The sequence below is a fragment of the Budorcas taxicolor genome, chromosome 2 (assembly GCF_023091745.1).
Source record: "Budorcas taxicolor isolate Tak-1 chromosome 2, Takin1.1, whole genome shotgun sequence".
NCBI classification, from domain to species: Eukaryota; Metazoa; Chordata; class Mammalia; order Artiodactyla; family Bovidae; genus Budorcas; species Budorcas taxicolor.
The window spans coordinates 12,275,911-12,291,426 of NC_068911.1; the positions used below are offsets into that span (position 1 = coordinate 12,275,911).

General features: G+C 40.8%; 1 protein-coding gene across 1 annotated transcript in view; it reads left to right on the top strand.

Annotated features, from left to right (window-relative positions):
• AUTS2 (activator of transcription and developmental regulator AUTS2) overlaps positions 1 to 15,516 on the top strand; it is a 1,205,988-nt gene that overhangs the window by 292,848 nt on the left and 897,624 nt on the right. The window contains exon 2 of the mRNA XM_052654596.1: positions 9,596 to 9,808. Within this exon, the coding sequence (XP_052510556.1) occupies positions 9,596 to 9,808 (213 nt within the window). The remainder of the gene's footprint in view (positions 1 to 9,595; positions 9,809 to 15,516) is intronic.

The window sequence follows — 15,516 nt, forward strand, 5'->3', positions numbered from 1 at the left end:
TATCATTGATGAACTTAGATTCAAAAATCCTCAACAAAATTCTAGCAAACAGAATCTGACAACATATTAAAAAGGTCATACATCATGACCAAGTAAGCTTTATCCCAGGGATGCAAGGATTCTTCAGTATTCGCAAATGAAGCAGTGTGATACACACCACATTAACAAATTGAAAGATAAAAACCATATGATTATTTCAGTAGATGCAGAGAAAGCCTTTGACAAAATTCAACATCTATTTATGATAAAAACCCTCCAGAAAGCAGGCATAAAAGGACATACCTCAAAATAATAAAAGCCATATATGATAAACCCACAGCAAACATTATCCTCAATGGTGAAAAACTGAAAGCATTTCCCCGGAAAAGGGTGTCCTCTCTCACCACTACTATTCAACATAGGTTTGGAAGTTTTAGCCACAGCATTCAGAGAAGAAAAAGAAATAAAAGGAATCCAGATTGGGAAAGAACACATAAAATTCTCACTGTTTGCAGATGACATGATCCTCTACATAGAAAACCCTAAATAGACACCACCACAAAATTACTAGAGCTAATCAATGAATATAGTAAAGTTGCAGGATATAAAATTAACACACAGAAATCCCTTGCATTCCTGTACACTAACAATGAGAAAACAGAGAAATTAAGGAAACAGTTCCATTCACCATTGCAACGAAAAGAATAAAATACTTAGGAAACAGTTCAGTTCAGTAGCTCAGTCGTGTTCGACTCTTTGTGACCCCATGAATTGCAGCACGCCAGGCCTCTCTATCCATATACTTAGGAATAAATCTACCTGAAGAAACAAAAGTCCTATATATAGAAAACTATAAACCACTGATGAAAGAAATCAAAGATGACACAAATAGATGGAGAAATATATCATATTCATGGATCAAAAGAATCAATATAGTGAAAATGAATATACTACCCAACACAATCTATAGATTCAGTGCAATCCCTATCAAGCTACCAGTGGTATTTTTCGCAGAACTAGAACAAATAATTTCACAATTTGTATGGAAATACAAAAAACCTCAAACAGCCAAAGCAGTCTTCAGAAAGAAGAATGGAACTGGAGGAATCAACCTGCCTGACTTCAGACTATACTACAAAGCTACAGTTATCAAGAGAGTATGGTACTGGCACAAAGACAGAAATATAGATCAGTGGAACAAAATAGAAAGCCCAGAGATAAATCCATGCACCAATGGCCACCTTATCTTTGACAAAGGAGACAAGAATATACAATAGAGAAAAGACAATCTCTTTAACAAGTGGTGCTGGGGAAACTGGTCAACCACCTGTAGAAGACTGAAACTAGAACACTTTCTAACACCATACACAAAAATAAACTCAAAATGGATTAAAGATCTAAATGTAAGACCAGAAACTATAAAACTCCTAGAGGAAAACATAGGCAGAACACTCTGACATAAGTCACAGCAGGATCCTCTATGACCCACCCCCCCAGAGCAATGGAAATAAAAGCAAAAATAACAAATGGGGCCTAATTAAACTTAAAAGCACAATGAAAGAAACTATAAGCAAGGTGAAAAGACAGCCTTCAGAATGGGAGAAAATAATAGCAGATGAAGCAACTGACAAAGAATTAATCTCAGAAATACACAAGCAGCTCATGTAGCTGAATTTCAGAAAAATAAACGACCCAATCAAAAAATGGGCCACAGAATTAAACAGACTTTTCTCCAAAGAAGATATACAGATGGCTAACAAACACAGAGATCAAATTGCCAACATCTGCTGGATCATGGAAAAAGCAACAGAGTTCCAGAAAAACATCTATTTCTGCTTTATTGACTATGCCAAAGCCTTTGACTGTGTGGATCACAATAAACTGTGGAAAATTCTTCAAGAGATGGGAATACCAGACCACCTGACCTGCCTCTTGAGAAAGCTATATGCAGGTCAGGAAGCAACGGTTAGAACTGGACATGGAACAACAGACTGGTTCCAAATAGGAAAAGGAGTACGTCAAGGCCGTATATTGTCACCCTGCTTATTTAACTTCTATGCAGAGTACATCATGAGAAATGCTGGACTGGAAGAAGCACAAGCTGGAATCAAGATTGCCGTGAGAAATATCAATCATCTCAGATATGCAGATGACACCACCCTTATGGCAGAAAATGAAGAAGAACTAAAGAGCCTCTTGATGAAAGTGAAAGAGGAGAGTGAAAAAGTTGGCTTAAAGCTCAACATTTAGAAAACGAAGATCATGGTATCTGGTCCCATCACTTCATGGGAAATAGATGGGGAAACAGTGGATACAGTGTCAGACTTTATTTTTTTGGGCTCCACTTTCACTGCAGATGGTGACTGCAGCCATGAAGTTAAAAGACCCCTACTCCTTGAAAGAAAAGTTATGACCAACCTAGATAGCATATTGAAAAGCAGAGACATTACTTTGCCAACAAAGGTCCATCTAGTCAAGGCTATGGTTTTTCCAGTGGTCATGTATGGATGTGAGAGTTGGACTGTGAAGAAAGCTGAGCGCTGAAGAATTGATGCTTTTGAAGTGTGGTGTTGGAGAAGACTCTTGAGAGTCCCTTGGACTGTAAGGAGATCCAACCAGTCCATTCTGAAGGAGATCAGTCCTAGGTGTTCTTTGGAAGGACTGGTGCTGAAGCTGAAACTCCAATAATTTGGCCACCTCATGCAAAGAGTTGACTCATTGGAAAAGACTCTGATGCTGGGGGGGATTGGGGGCAGGAGGAGAAGTGGAGGACAGAGGATGAGATAGCTAGATGGCATCACCGACTCGATGGACATGAGTTTGAGTGAACTCCGGGAGTTGGTGATGGACAGGGAGGCCTGGTGTGCTGCGATTCTTGGGGTCGCAGAGAGTTGGACACAACTGAGCGATTGAACTGAACTGAACTGAACAAACACATGAAAAGATGCTCAACATCACTCATTATCAGAGAAATGCAAGTCAAAACCACAGTGAGGTACCATGTTATGCCAGTCAGAATGGCTGCTATCAAAAAGTCTATAAACAATAAATGTTGGAGAGGGTGTGGAGAGAAAGGAACCGTCTTATACTGTTGGTGGGAATGCAAACTAGTACAGCCACTATGGAGAACAGTGTGGAGATTCCTTAAAGCACTGGAAGTAGAACTGCCGCACAGTCTAGCAGCCCTGCTGCTGAGCATACACACTGAGGAAACCAGAATTGAGAGAGGCTTGTGTACCCCATTGTTCATTGTCGCACTGTTTATAATAGCTAGGATGTGGAAGCAACCTAGATGTCCATCAGCAGATGAATGGATAAGAAAGCTGTGGTACATATACACAATGAAATATTACTCAGCTATTAAAAAGAATGCATTTGAAGCAGTTCTAATGAGGTGGATGAAACTGGGGCCTATTATACAGAGTGAAGTAAGCCAAAAAGAAAAACACCAATATAGTATATTAATGCATATATATGAAATTTAGAAAGATGGTAACTATGACCCTATATGCAAGACAGCAAAAGAGACACAGATATAAAGAACAGACTTTTAGACTCTGTGTGAGAAGGTGAGGGGGGATGATTTGAGAGGATAGCATTGAAGCGTGTATATTACCATATGTGAAGTAGATCTCCAGTCCAGGTTCGATGCATGAAACAAGGCACTCAAGCCCAGTGCACTGGGACAACCCTAAAGAATGGGATGGGGAGGGAGGTGGGAGAGGGATTCACGATAGGGGGACACATGTACACCCATGGCTGATTCATGTCAAAGTATGTCAAGAACCACTACAATATTGTAAAGTAATTAGCCTCCAATTTAAATAAATTAATTAAAAAATAAAAGCAAAAAAAAAGTGATGAACCTGAGAGGTTAATTTTTGAATGCCATATTGATTATTTTACTGATTATTTTGTAAATCCCTATAGTGTCTGCTTTGCTCATTTGCTACAGAAGTTTAGGCCCTAAAAGTGGGTTTGTAAGTCCCATTTGTTCAGAAGTCCAAAGTCGGGGACTAGTATGAACATATCCATGTAGAGATAAATTTTAAAAGAGCTGTTATGTCTTGTTTCTTTAATTTTCACTTATTATCACTGCAAACTTTTTTTTTTTTTGCACTTAAGTGATGCAGTGTTTGTAAAGCCATTCAAAAGCAAGTACAAGTGCAATATAATAAACCAACAAAGGACTTGACAGACTAAAATGACAGCACACAGCCAGCCAATAAGGTGGTGGCAAATAAAGCGTGTTTTCTTTTTCTCCTGGCTTCTCTCTTATTTTCTTTGCAAGCCCCCAAGATCGAGTAACTAATTGAAGAGGTTCTGCTCAGATTACACCCCTCTTACACATGTACGTACATTTGGGCACATACAGGCACTCGTATTTGTAAGTGACAGGCAGCCCTCAGTTTAGGTTGGGAAAATCAGAGCGGCTCTCTTTCTAAGATCTATTTCATGCACGATAGGCAAGTTGTGGCCTTATTTTCTCTTTCCTCTGGCTCCATCTGTAATCAGCAAATGGAGCCCTGCAGCCTGCACAGTTTTCCGTCTGCAATTTCTCGCTCTCCCTTAGTTTGCACAACACCAAACCACCTCATTTTGAAATTCAAGAGTGGCAGAGGAAGCCTTTGGTGGAAGGTTGTAATTTGGGAGAAGGGAAAGTCAAGAGCAAGATCACCTTTCGATCACCAAGAAGAAAGGTTGAGTGTTGAAGGAAATCGCCATTGTTAGTCGGCCTCTGAGCCTGCCTCTCAGCATGTGCAGTGCCGTGACCCTGCCCTCCATCACCAGTGACCTAAAAATCACATAATTTCAGCTGTTCACGAAACCTCTTCCTGTCTGTTGTACATAGCCTGTGCACTTACCCCCTCTATTGCCAGCAGGTATGTGTAAATCTTCTTACCTCACAGCCTAGCCTTCTGTTGTTGGCTGGCTGGCTTTCTTGCTTCTTGTGTGTGTTTACTCAGTCGCATCAGTTGTGTCCGACTCTTTGTTACCCTATGGACTGTAGCCTGCCAGGCTTCTCTGTCTTCTGAGATTATCAGATGAATGCCTTAGAGCATTTCCCCCAGATCTTTTCGTTATCCTTCTGTCCTCTTCCCTTGTTAATCTGCTAAATGCTTCCCCTTGCTGAGTATGAGGCAGAGTCATCTTATTTTAAAAAGCCACTGTAAATATTTCTGATAGACATTAATTTTCTTTGGGAACCATGGTAGACTAATGGCTCAACAGGCCTTTGAAAATTGCCATTCATCAATCCTAAAAAGTTATTTGATGCACCAGACAATCTGTCTTTTTATATTGAAGCAGTACTTTATAGGCTGCCCAAGTTTCTTTAAGGAAATACTTAAATTAGTTGCCGATAATTTGTTGGTGGATGGATGTATACACACATACACATGTATGTAACCATGTGTTCAACTCTTTAGAATGTTAAAAGGTGAGTAGCGTATAATCGATTTGACTTTGAGTCTCATTGCTTAAAATGGACAGGTTTTGTTTTCATTTCACCCCGAAGATAGCTACTGAGATGTTAAGTGATTATTTTACTTCATACATAGCAAAGAGTCAGGATAGGTTTGTAGAGGAAATAAATAAATAGCAGCCTGTTTCTTTTCAGGAACTGTTCCAAAGTGTCTATATAGTAATTTATAAATAAACCTGAATCTTTGAAACAGTAAAGATGTTCTCTAAAGATAATCTTTTAAAACCTTTTACATAATAAAAACTTTTTAAAAGACTTCATTTCTTCTGTAGTACAGCAACTATACTCCAATAAAAATTAAGTTAAAAAGCAGTTCATTGTTTCTTTACTTCTTAAGCTACCTCCTCTGTATACATCCTGAAGCTCTCTTTCTTCCCCTCTCCCCCTCACACAGCCTGCATAGTTTAAAATTTCAATGTTAATTGGAGCTGAGATGATTGTGCTGCTGCTGCTAAGACTTCAGCAGGTCTCTTAGAAGCTAATGTCACGGCATGGGGTCCATTTGCTCTGTGCAGCTATTCTGTGGTGCAGTGAGAATGCCTTGATTAATATGCTGCATGAAAATAAAATGGATTTAGAAAAAAATTATACTATACTCATAAATATTAATTCACATTTGTATGGAATTGCACATAATTTTCAATATACTTTGGAGCACCTTCAGTATGAAGAAAGATTTCGTTTCCAAAGAGAATGGCATAATTTTTTCAAAAACACAGCTGATACATTATTAAATATCATTTGTTTATTAATCCGATACTCCACACCCAAATGATGTAGGGCAGTAGGTGGGCTGTGTGACAGAGAACGGCATTTTTATTCAGCCTGTGGGAGCTTATGTATTACCTTTAGAAGTGGTGCAATTTAATCATATTATATAGAAGCAGTTGGTGGTGGGACTCGCCTGCCTGCTTTGGCTAGTGTTGCCATTATACCTGAGTGTTTTCTCATGAGAGCTGACTAAATTGGTTACATGAGTGCTAAGTTGATTCAGTCCTGTCCTACTCTTTGTGACCACTTGGACTGTTTAGCCTGCCAGGCTCCTCTGTCCATGGGATTCTCCAGGCAGGAGTACTGGAGTGGGTTGTCATTTCCTTCTCCAGGGGATCTTCCCAACTTAGGGATCAAACCAGTGTCTCTAATGTCTCCTGCATTGGCAGGCAGGTTCCTTACCACTAGCACCACCTGGGAAAGCCCCAAATTATTTAAATGTGAGGCCAAGTATTGAGCAGATGTCTGACATAGCTGGTTGTGGTAGTAGACCCTGGACAGCATAGCAGATATTTATTGAATATTTGCCATGTGTTAGGCGTTGTGTGCAAAGCTCTGAGACTGGGATCAATGGCTTCGTGCACTTACTTTGATCTCAGCTTGTCCCCTAAACACTTCCTCACCACATTCTCATTGTCTTCGGAGAGTTGCCTCTCCAATGGTAGAGGGTAAACCATCTGCAGTGGTAGCAGCTGGAAGTTAAACTAGAAACCACTCATTTGCCATAGAAGATTGTTGTCTTTGATATTTTTAAAGAAATTTTATTTATTTTTGGCTATGCTGGGCCTTGATCACTTTGCATGGGCTTTTCTAGTTGCGGCAAGCAGGGGCTTTCTCATCCTTTCAGTGTGCAGGCTTCCTGTTGCAGGACTTCCCTTGTTGCAGAGCACAGGCCCTTGGCTTGTAAGCTTTAGTAGTTTTGGCCCATGGGCTTAGTTGCTCTGCCGCAGGTGGAATCTTCCTGAACCAGGGATCGAACACCTGTCCCCTGCATTGGCAGATGGATTCTTATCCACCGTTCCACCAGGGAAGTCCCAATGTTAGATATCATCTTGCCCCAAAGATTAGGCCCTTCTCCTTCTCTGGGACTTCCTGCTGTTTTCTGTGATTCTTCTTGTGTGCCACCAGTGCCTGCTTATCCAGGTTCCTTGGTTTTCTGTTCCTATCAGCATTCCTGGCTTGCTTCACTCACTCTGTGTCAGAGGCAGCTTGTAAAGATAGTATTTAAATCACTGTTGTAGTTGATAGATTTGGATACATTAGCTAGTGGTCTTGCTTATTTAGCAAGCATTTATTTGACCATCTGTTATTTGCCAGGTTCTGTAAGTGAAGCACTGGGGTTACTGGTGCTTAGTACCTGACCTCATTCTTTCAGGGAATCATGCTACCAGCTGCCTCAGGGCCTTTGCACAAGCTGTTCTCTGTGCCCAGACTTTCAGATCTAGGTCAAGTGGCAGTCATCTCACCCATGGCACCCCTCCTCCAGACAGACCACTTCCCCCTATTGTGGCATCTGTGATCTTTCTTTTAAAACAGCTTAGTTTACAATTACCTGTTTGTGTGATTTGATTAGTGATTTGATAATTTGTCCCCTAATTACTAAACTCCATGAGCTTGGAGTCTTTTTGCCCCACACAGTTGTTCTCTCAGCGCCTGTAGGATAGTGCCGAGTTTGTACTTGGCATATAAATGGTGCACAAAAAATATTTGTTGAATGAGTGGAGCCCTGAGAACATTGCTTTGCATCACCAAATGTTCTCCTTTAACTGGCAACACTGGGAGGGGGGGTGTCCTTCAACTAGAAAAGGGAGGAGTATGGAAGAGAGGGCTTTTGAGGGCTAGGCAAAGCAGATGTTAAAAGTCCAAGGTCCCTAAATATGGCCATGGCTAAACTGGAGAAGACGTCAAGGAGCACAGTGTGTGTTAGTTCGGGAGTGTGGAGATATTGGGAAGATGTAGAAGAGATAATTGCCTCCAAGAATGTTCGCTGTGAAGGAAAGAGAGAATAGTATTTTGAGAATGAGAAATGGATAAAGGAGAATGTTTTGATCTTACTGTAGTTTTAAATGTGTGTTCAGGATCATAGAAACCGAGAAATTGTGTGCAGATGAGGCTCCAGGAAGGAACATTTTCAGTGTAAGGAGGAACGTATCCGTCTGTGCACGCTTAGTCACTCAGTCGTGTCCGACTGCAACCCTGTGAACTGTGGCCCACCAGGTCCTCTGTCCATGGAATTTCCTAGGCAAGAATACTGGAGTGGGTTGTCATTTCCTCCTCCAGTGTATCTTCCTGACCCAAGGACAGAGTCCAAGTCTTCTGTGTCTCCTGTATTGGTAGGCAAATTCTTTACCACTGAGCCACCTGGGAAACCCCAGGAACATGTTCACTCATGAACAAATGATTGAATACCAAATCATTTTAATTTTATTGCTTAATGTGTATATTTCTCAGAGTTCTAAAGGACTTTGACAGGACTAAATGGGGTTGACAGGGCTTTGATTGTATCTGAGCCCATTTTCCACATGGGCTCAGAGTTGCAGGAGCTTACTCTGGGTTTCGTAGTGAATAATGTCAGCATCAGAACCCAGGTCTTCAGCTTCTCAGGATGCCTTGACCTTCCTGCAGGCACAGAGCTCACCTGTGTCCTGTGACTTGGAACACTTGTCTGTAGTTCCTACAGGTGCTGTCCCCTAGTCTAGAAAATCCATTACCCTTTTCCCACCCTCTCCCCTCCCCTGGTCACAGCCAGGAACAAATGACAAGTTGCTGTTGATCTTGGTGATATGGTTGTTACATATTTTGCAAAGGAGATGGGAATTAAGGAACTCGGGGTAAGAGGAACTTGGGGTAAAAATATAAAGCACTAAGGACATATTTTAATCTTGTGAGTTGAGTTTCTTTCTCTCTGGCTCACCTCCACCGGGCCCTCCTGGTATGTTCAGTCTTGTGCTGATGTTTTTGCATCGTATATGCACTTAGTACTCCTTTTCTGAAAAATAGTTGGTGTACCATTTTGAGAAGCGAGTGTATTAAGCCTGCTAGGTGAATAGTGTGTGCTGGACCCAGAGCAGAATCAAATGGAAAGCTGCTCTCCCAGGCAGCAGTGAAACCACTTCTAATGGACAGATACTTTGTGCTTTGCTGGGTTCCCCACCCCCATTCCCCAACAAGATTAGAAAGGATACATATGTGGCATTAGGGATTCAGAAAAATTGGGTTTAGTTTCAGGTGGTCTCATATCCCACTTTCTTGCCTTTACCTGGCTCCCTTCTAGTAACCCCATTTAGTCTCTATTTTGGGTGTGACGCTAGCTACCTATGTAACCACCACTTCCCTTTCCTTCTCTTTTTTTTCCTACAGAAAGATGTAGCACTTAAGCCTCAGGAACGCGTGGAGAAACGCCAGACTCCTCTGACCAAGAAGAAACGAGAAGCACTTACCAACGGCCTGTCCTTTCACTCCAAGAAGAGCCGACTCAGCCACCCACACCACTACAGCTCAGACCGAGAAAATGACCGCAACCTCTGCCAGCACCTCGGGAAGAGAAAGAAAATGCCGAAGGGGCTCAGACAGGTGAGGACGCTTAGGGCTTGTTCCGTCCTGTGGCTGTTCTTCCTCAGGTGCCTACTTGTCTGTGGTTCTTCCTAACAGATGGAGAAGAGATCCCTGGTGGGTGCTGGAGGGCTGCCCTGCAGAGCCATGTGTTTGCTTCTCAAAGAATATTCCAAAACCAAGCACTTTGAAACTTAGCATGGTACCTTTCAGTCACATGTGCTCTGTGTAACAGAGACTGATGCTCATGCTACTGGCATTGAAGGCAGACTGATGGAGGTCTTGGTGATGGTCCAGGTAGACTGGCTTGCAGGGAGAGATCGTCTTGGGTAGAGGAAAGGAAATGGGCAGATCTGATCATACGCACTGTGTGTCAAGGTCCTGAAGAGCTAAAAATGGTTGTCTGTATTCAGGCAGGGGACCCTGCCTAAGATTTGTATTTTCTAGTGAAGCTCAAATACTGTGGCATGTGGGAGAGCAGTGGTGAAGAAATGAGGTTTTTTAAGGTGTCCTCCACAGCCCATAATTCAGAACTGCTTTTGTGATCTGCCACTTGTATGAAAGCCTGGTGGTAGAGCTCACCGGGCTGTTTAATAATTAGGTTTCAATGATCCACAAGAAAATTCAGCTCTTGGCATTTGGGGAACCCTTCTGCCTGTGGAAATCCCCACATGAGATAGATTAATAATGAGAAGCGAAGCTGTTTATAGCAGTTTTTTCAGCACAAATCCAGAGGCTTTAGCACCTGCCAAGTTACCTGTGTCCTGGGTGTGTTTTGTTTGTTTTTGGAGGGACTATGGGGTGAGACTGACTGTCTCTTGAAGGAAGCAGAGGGAGCGTGGTTCACAGAGCAGGTGCTGCTAATTAGAAGCTGAACAGGTAATTTCTAGTTTGCAGATGTTTCTCTGCAGAGTGAGAAGATCTAGGATCATACAAATCAGTGGTTCTAAAACATCAGAGATGATTAGAATCATATCATGAGCCTTATTAAACATATTCCTGGCTTCACCTTAGAACTGAAGAATCAGAATCACTAGGCATTTTGGCACAGAAGTTTGTAGTCTTAGAAATTTCCTATTTGATAATGGTCAAGCCAGTTGAAAATCATTCTTATAAAGAAGAACATTTTTCTGGTGATGAATTTTAGTTAAAAGTTTGGAAAAATGAAACTCTCTAAAAGATTTAGTGAGCAGTTTGGTGTTAGAGTTGAACTTGCTGGGTAAACTTCTGAGAAAATACATGGAGTGATGGATTTCAGCATGGACTCAGGAGGATCTCAGAAAAGTGTCCCTGATTCTAACACATTTGGCAGTTTTTCTTTGTCATCAAATAAATTGCCAGATTGGAGTTATAAAAGTAATTACTAACATTTGTCTAATACATAGCACGGTTATCACTCAGTGAAGGAGTTTCTGTAGTATGATCTATAATTTTCACAACAACCCTGGTGAGGAGATGATATGATATTATGGTTACTTTACAGATAGGAAAACTGTGGGGTTAAAGAAATAAAGTGACTTGTCTGAGGCCACTTAGCTGTGAGGGACAGAGCCAGGGTTTAGACCTAGATTTCTCTGCCCTGCTCTGTTTTTATTGATATTGTGCTTCCTGTGGTTGATATAAGGACTCCAGGTCATGGGGTGCAGGGAATCTACAAGTATTTTTAGAAAGTTCATGGGTTGGTTTAGTCAGAGGGAGGGATTGTGGTTATAGAAATGGACTGTGAAAGCTCAAGAAGAAAATAGGATTAACTCCCAAGTACAGTGAGGATAGAAAATTTGGATGAAAATTAAAAAAAATATATATATATATGTATATATATATATATATTTGGTCAGAAAGTGGGGTGAGGTCTAAGTTCTGTAAAAGATAATGTGCCTGTGTTATTTGTGACTCGCAGACCAAGCCTCTCCCTGTGAGCTGTGTGAAAAAGTGGGTTTTCCAATGTGCAGAGATCGTCCTATGGCCACTGCCTCTCCAGGAGGGCCTCCCTCCTACAGGGTGGGAGGAGGGCTTCTTATCCTTTCAGGCAAGAGATCAGTTTAATTCTGAGCCCTCACAGAGCTGTGGTTCCTTATCCTTGACTCTCTTACTCCCAAGCTTGATCTGACTTTTCTGTTCTCCTTCCTCAAAATTCTTCTTTCTACTTTGTCCTCTAGTTGAAAGAGTCTGTGATCTTACAAGACGGCTAGGACTCGTCTGTCTCAAATTTGAGTAGCTTTTTGGTCTTAATGATCAATCTTCTGGTACTAACAGTGTTTGAAATCAAAGCTATCCTTTTTTCAGGGAAAATATTTGAAAAGCAGTTAGTCTGACTCACTTTTTATGAATCAGAGAGAAGAAAAGAATGAATTGTATTTTGGGCCTGTGTAAGAGTTTTAAAAACAAGTGGTGTTTTCTGTAGCTCATGGGGTCGCGAAGAGTCGGACACGACTGAGTGACTTCACTTTCACTTTTCACTTTGATGCACTGGAGAAGGAAATGGCAACCCACTCCAGTGTTCTTGCCTGGAGAATCCCAGGGACGGGGAGCCTGATGGGCTGCTGTCTGTGGGGTCGCACAGAGTTGGACACGACTGAAGTGACTTAGCAGCAGCAGCAGCAGCAGCAGCAGCAGCAGCAGCAGCAGCAGCAGCAGTATCATATGTGCTATTATTTACCCCTGAGCAAAGCACTGTCTGTTGCTGCCCATCTGTAAAATGAAAGTTTTAGAGTAGAAGATTTCTCAGTCCTGTGATTCTTCTTAGTGTTTGAATAACACAAAGATAGTGAATATATAGTGTTGCTAAAACCTGTAATGGAATACCATTGTAGGCCTGAAAGTAATTTAATTTTGACGTCTGTAACTGATTGGATCTGTGAAAATATTAAGGGGAGAGAGAGATGCGTTCCTGGTATGTCAGCCCAGGTAAGTGCTGTCTGTTGTGTGATCCTCGGTAAAAGGTGACACACAGATGTGTATAATGGTTACAGTAGAAGTTCCATAACTTGTGCTAAGAATGTCTGAGACTGCTATCCTGCCGTGCCAGATGTCTGTGCACATCACAGTTACTTCCACCACCCCACCATTGCCTCTTTTCAGATAAAGTAGCCGCATCTTAACTGTTTTAGCTACGAGGGGACCTTGAGATGGAAGTGGGCCTTGAGGAGAATTTCTAAATTAATGGATTGTTGTTCAATGCCTCCCATTGAGGGAGTGATAAAATTGCAAGAGCCGCAGATGAAAGAGAGCAGCAGGAGGTGAGAATTTATTCTTTAGTTTTGACTTGGTGACAGTGGATTAGATTTGAATCTTACTAGGAATTGGTACTCCCTAAGCAAGGAACTTAATGTGCAGCTTTCCGTAATTGTGGGAAGATGTTACTCCTCAGTGCAGAGAAAATAAAAGGTGGTTTTTTTTTTTTTCCTGAAACTTCATTCAAGGCAACTAATCTTTTTACTGTGAGAATGCAAGTACATACTTTGTTTTAAGAGAGATGTGTAGTTCTGAAATTAAACCCCCTTTTCCCTCTCTTGCCTGATTAAAAACCTCACTTGTCATGAAAATTTTCCAAACTGTTAAAGTGTTTTTAACTAGCACTTAGCTACCCCAGTGGAACTTACTTGTTGGGTTATGTTTTTAAATATAAATACATGTTGACTTAGAAGATACTGAGCTAACAGCTGTCTTATAAAAGGGTTCCACTTTTTTATATGGCAAATTTGAAAACTTTGAAATTTTGAATTTTATATATATATAAAACTTTGAATTTTATATGGCAGATTTGAAAACCTATGCAGAATTATTTGCTTATGGTGTGAGTACTCAGACATTATATTACAAAGTTTTGTCTCTTACTAATAAGGGTATGGTAGGTCCCCCCTCCCCCAATTTGACTTAGGAGTGGGAAAATCAAAACAGAGGTTGATAGGTCCTCTGCATAAGAATCTTTACTCCGTTAATTGGGAAACAACCAAAGAACACAATGAAATCATGGGCTGCCAAACTTTCCAACCAAGTCTTAACTTCTGCAGAAGCTAATCTTTGGGAAAACTAAACTCCTCTAAGGGCTCTGAGTTTACTTTTCTTTCAGTATGTCTGACTTTCAGACTACAGGGGATGCTTTAAAATTTTAATACTTTGTCGTTGAAAACACTGAGAGCCAGGGGGTTTTAAAAATAGAGAAGCGATAGTGAAAAGTTGATAAGGGTTCAGAGAACTCTCAGATTGGGCTCTGAGTGAATATTTCTAAATCTCCATTTAGTCCATTAGTCTGTCCTCTCTCTCTCTAGTATGAACTGAACTAGAGGAAATAGGCCTAAATCAACTAGAAGGAATTTTTCGGTTATATGAACTTTTCTAACAGACAGATACCAGGATGGATCATCAAAATAAATCCCAGAGTCTCCCTCCTAATTGAGTTTTAAGTTCCCAGAAGTGATTCATCTAAGGACAGAATTTCCCAGAGAGAAGCAACCTATTGAGATTGCTTCTAGCAGTAGGTGAACACTTTGGGAGAAAAATAAAGAGATTTGGGAATATTTCAGGAGCCCAACAGTTAAGACTCTAACCTTGCTGGTGAGAATGGCTTGTGTGGGAATGTCTTACATGGTTTATATATGTTTATACAGGTTGATCTGGCTAGGTTTGGCTTGTAAGGAATGAAAATTTTCTCCTTTCTTTGAAAATCTGTTATGGTGGAGTCAAACTTGGTAGAGGATTAATAGCTGACATTGTAGATACCGCTGTAGATGTATACTGATCTCTAGGAAGAGAAGGGGTTGATCCCAGTGCCAGTTCTTTAGAATTAGAGCTTCACGTGGTGGCTGTGTCTGCTTTGTGTATTGGCATTGCATGTTCGCCTTATTTGAAGTAACTGGTTGTGTTGGTCATGGGCCCAGTAGACTCAAGCCACCAGCTGATACTGTACCCACCTGATGAAGCATAGGTCTTGCCCACACTGTTCACCGTTGAGAGCATTCACTACTATAGGTAGATCCTTTATCTCAGTGAACTCAGATTGTTGGAAGACTCCTTGGTGACATGACATTTGTTACTAGCAGAAATGCACTTGCAAAGGAAGATTTATAATGGAAAGCTTTGATTAAACAGATCCAGTTCAAGTCACATTGCTGAAGACCTGCTGATTAGTTCTGAGTGGAAATCCAAGCTGAAATCATACAGGTTTTTATCCAGCTTGACTCTAGGGCCTACAGGGTTCTGGAAATCAGAGCATTTGAAACACTAATGTAATTAGGTATTATACCTTAGTAATGAAAAGACATGAACTTTGCTAGGTGCTCTTTCATAAATACATTTGTTATAATAGTTAAATGACTGAAGGTATATTGAGATGGTATCAAGAAATGTGAGCTGCAGTTAAATCATTTTTACTTCATGCTTTGGAGTTTCAAGTTTAATGTGTTAAGTGGGATTTCATTTGCTTTTAAAAAAAGTATAGTCATGTCAAGGTTACAAAAGTAGATATTAAAGAAAATTCATTTTTACCTTGCGATGCATTTAAGTTGCACACAACTGTTTTTTCTTTGCCCAAACTACAGAAATGAGAATAAAAACATATAAGACTGGGAGTAAGAGTGGGGAGGAGACTGGCTTGTAATTACTTTTGGAATCTTGATTGACTTGAAATAAGGATAAGATGCCAGTTTTTAACATCTGGTTTTTGGGGAGTCTCCAACTCAGGCTTGTCTCTTTTCAGAATTAGTTGTATTTTATATTGGATGTTTTTG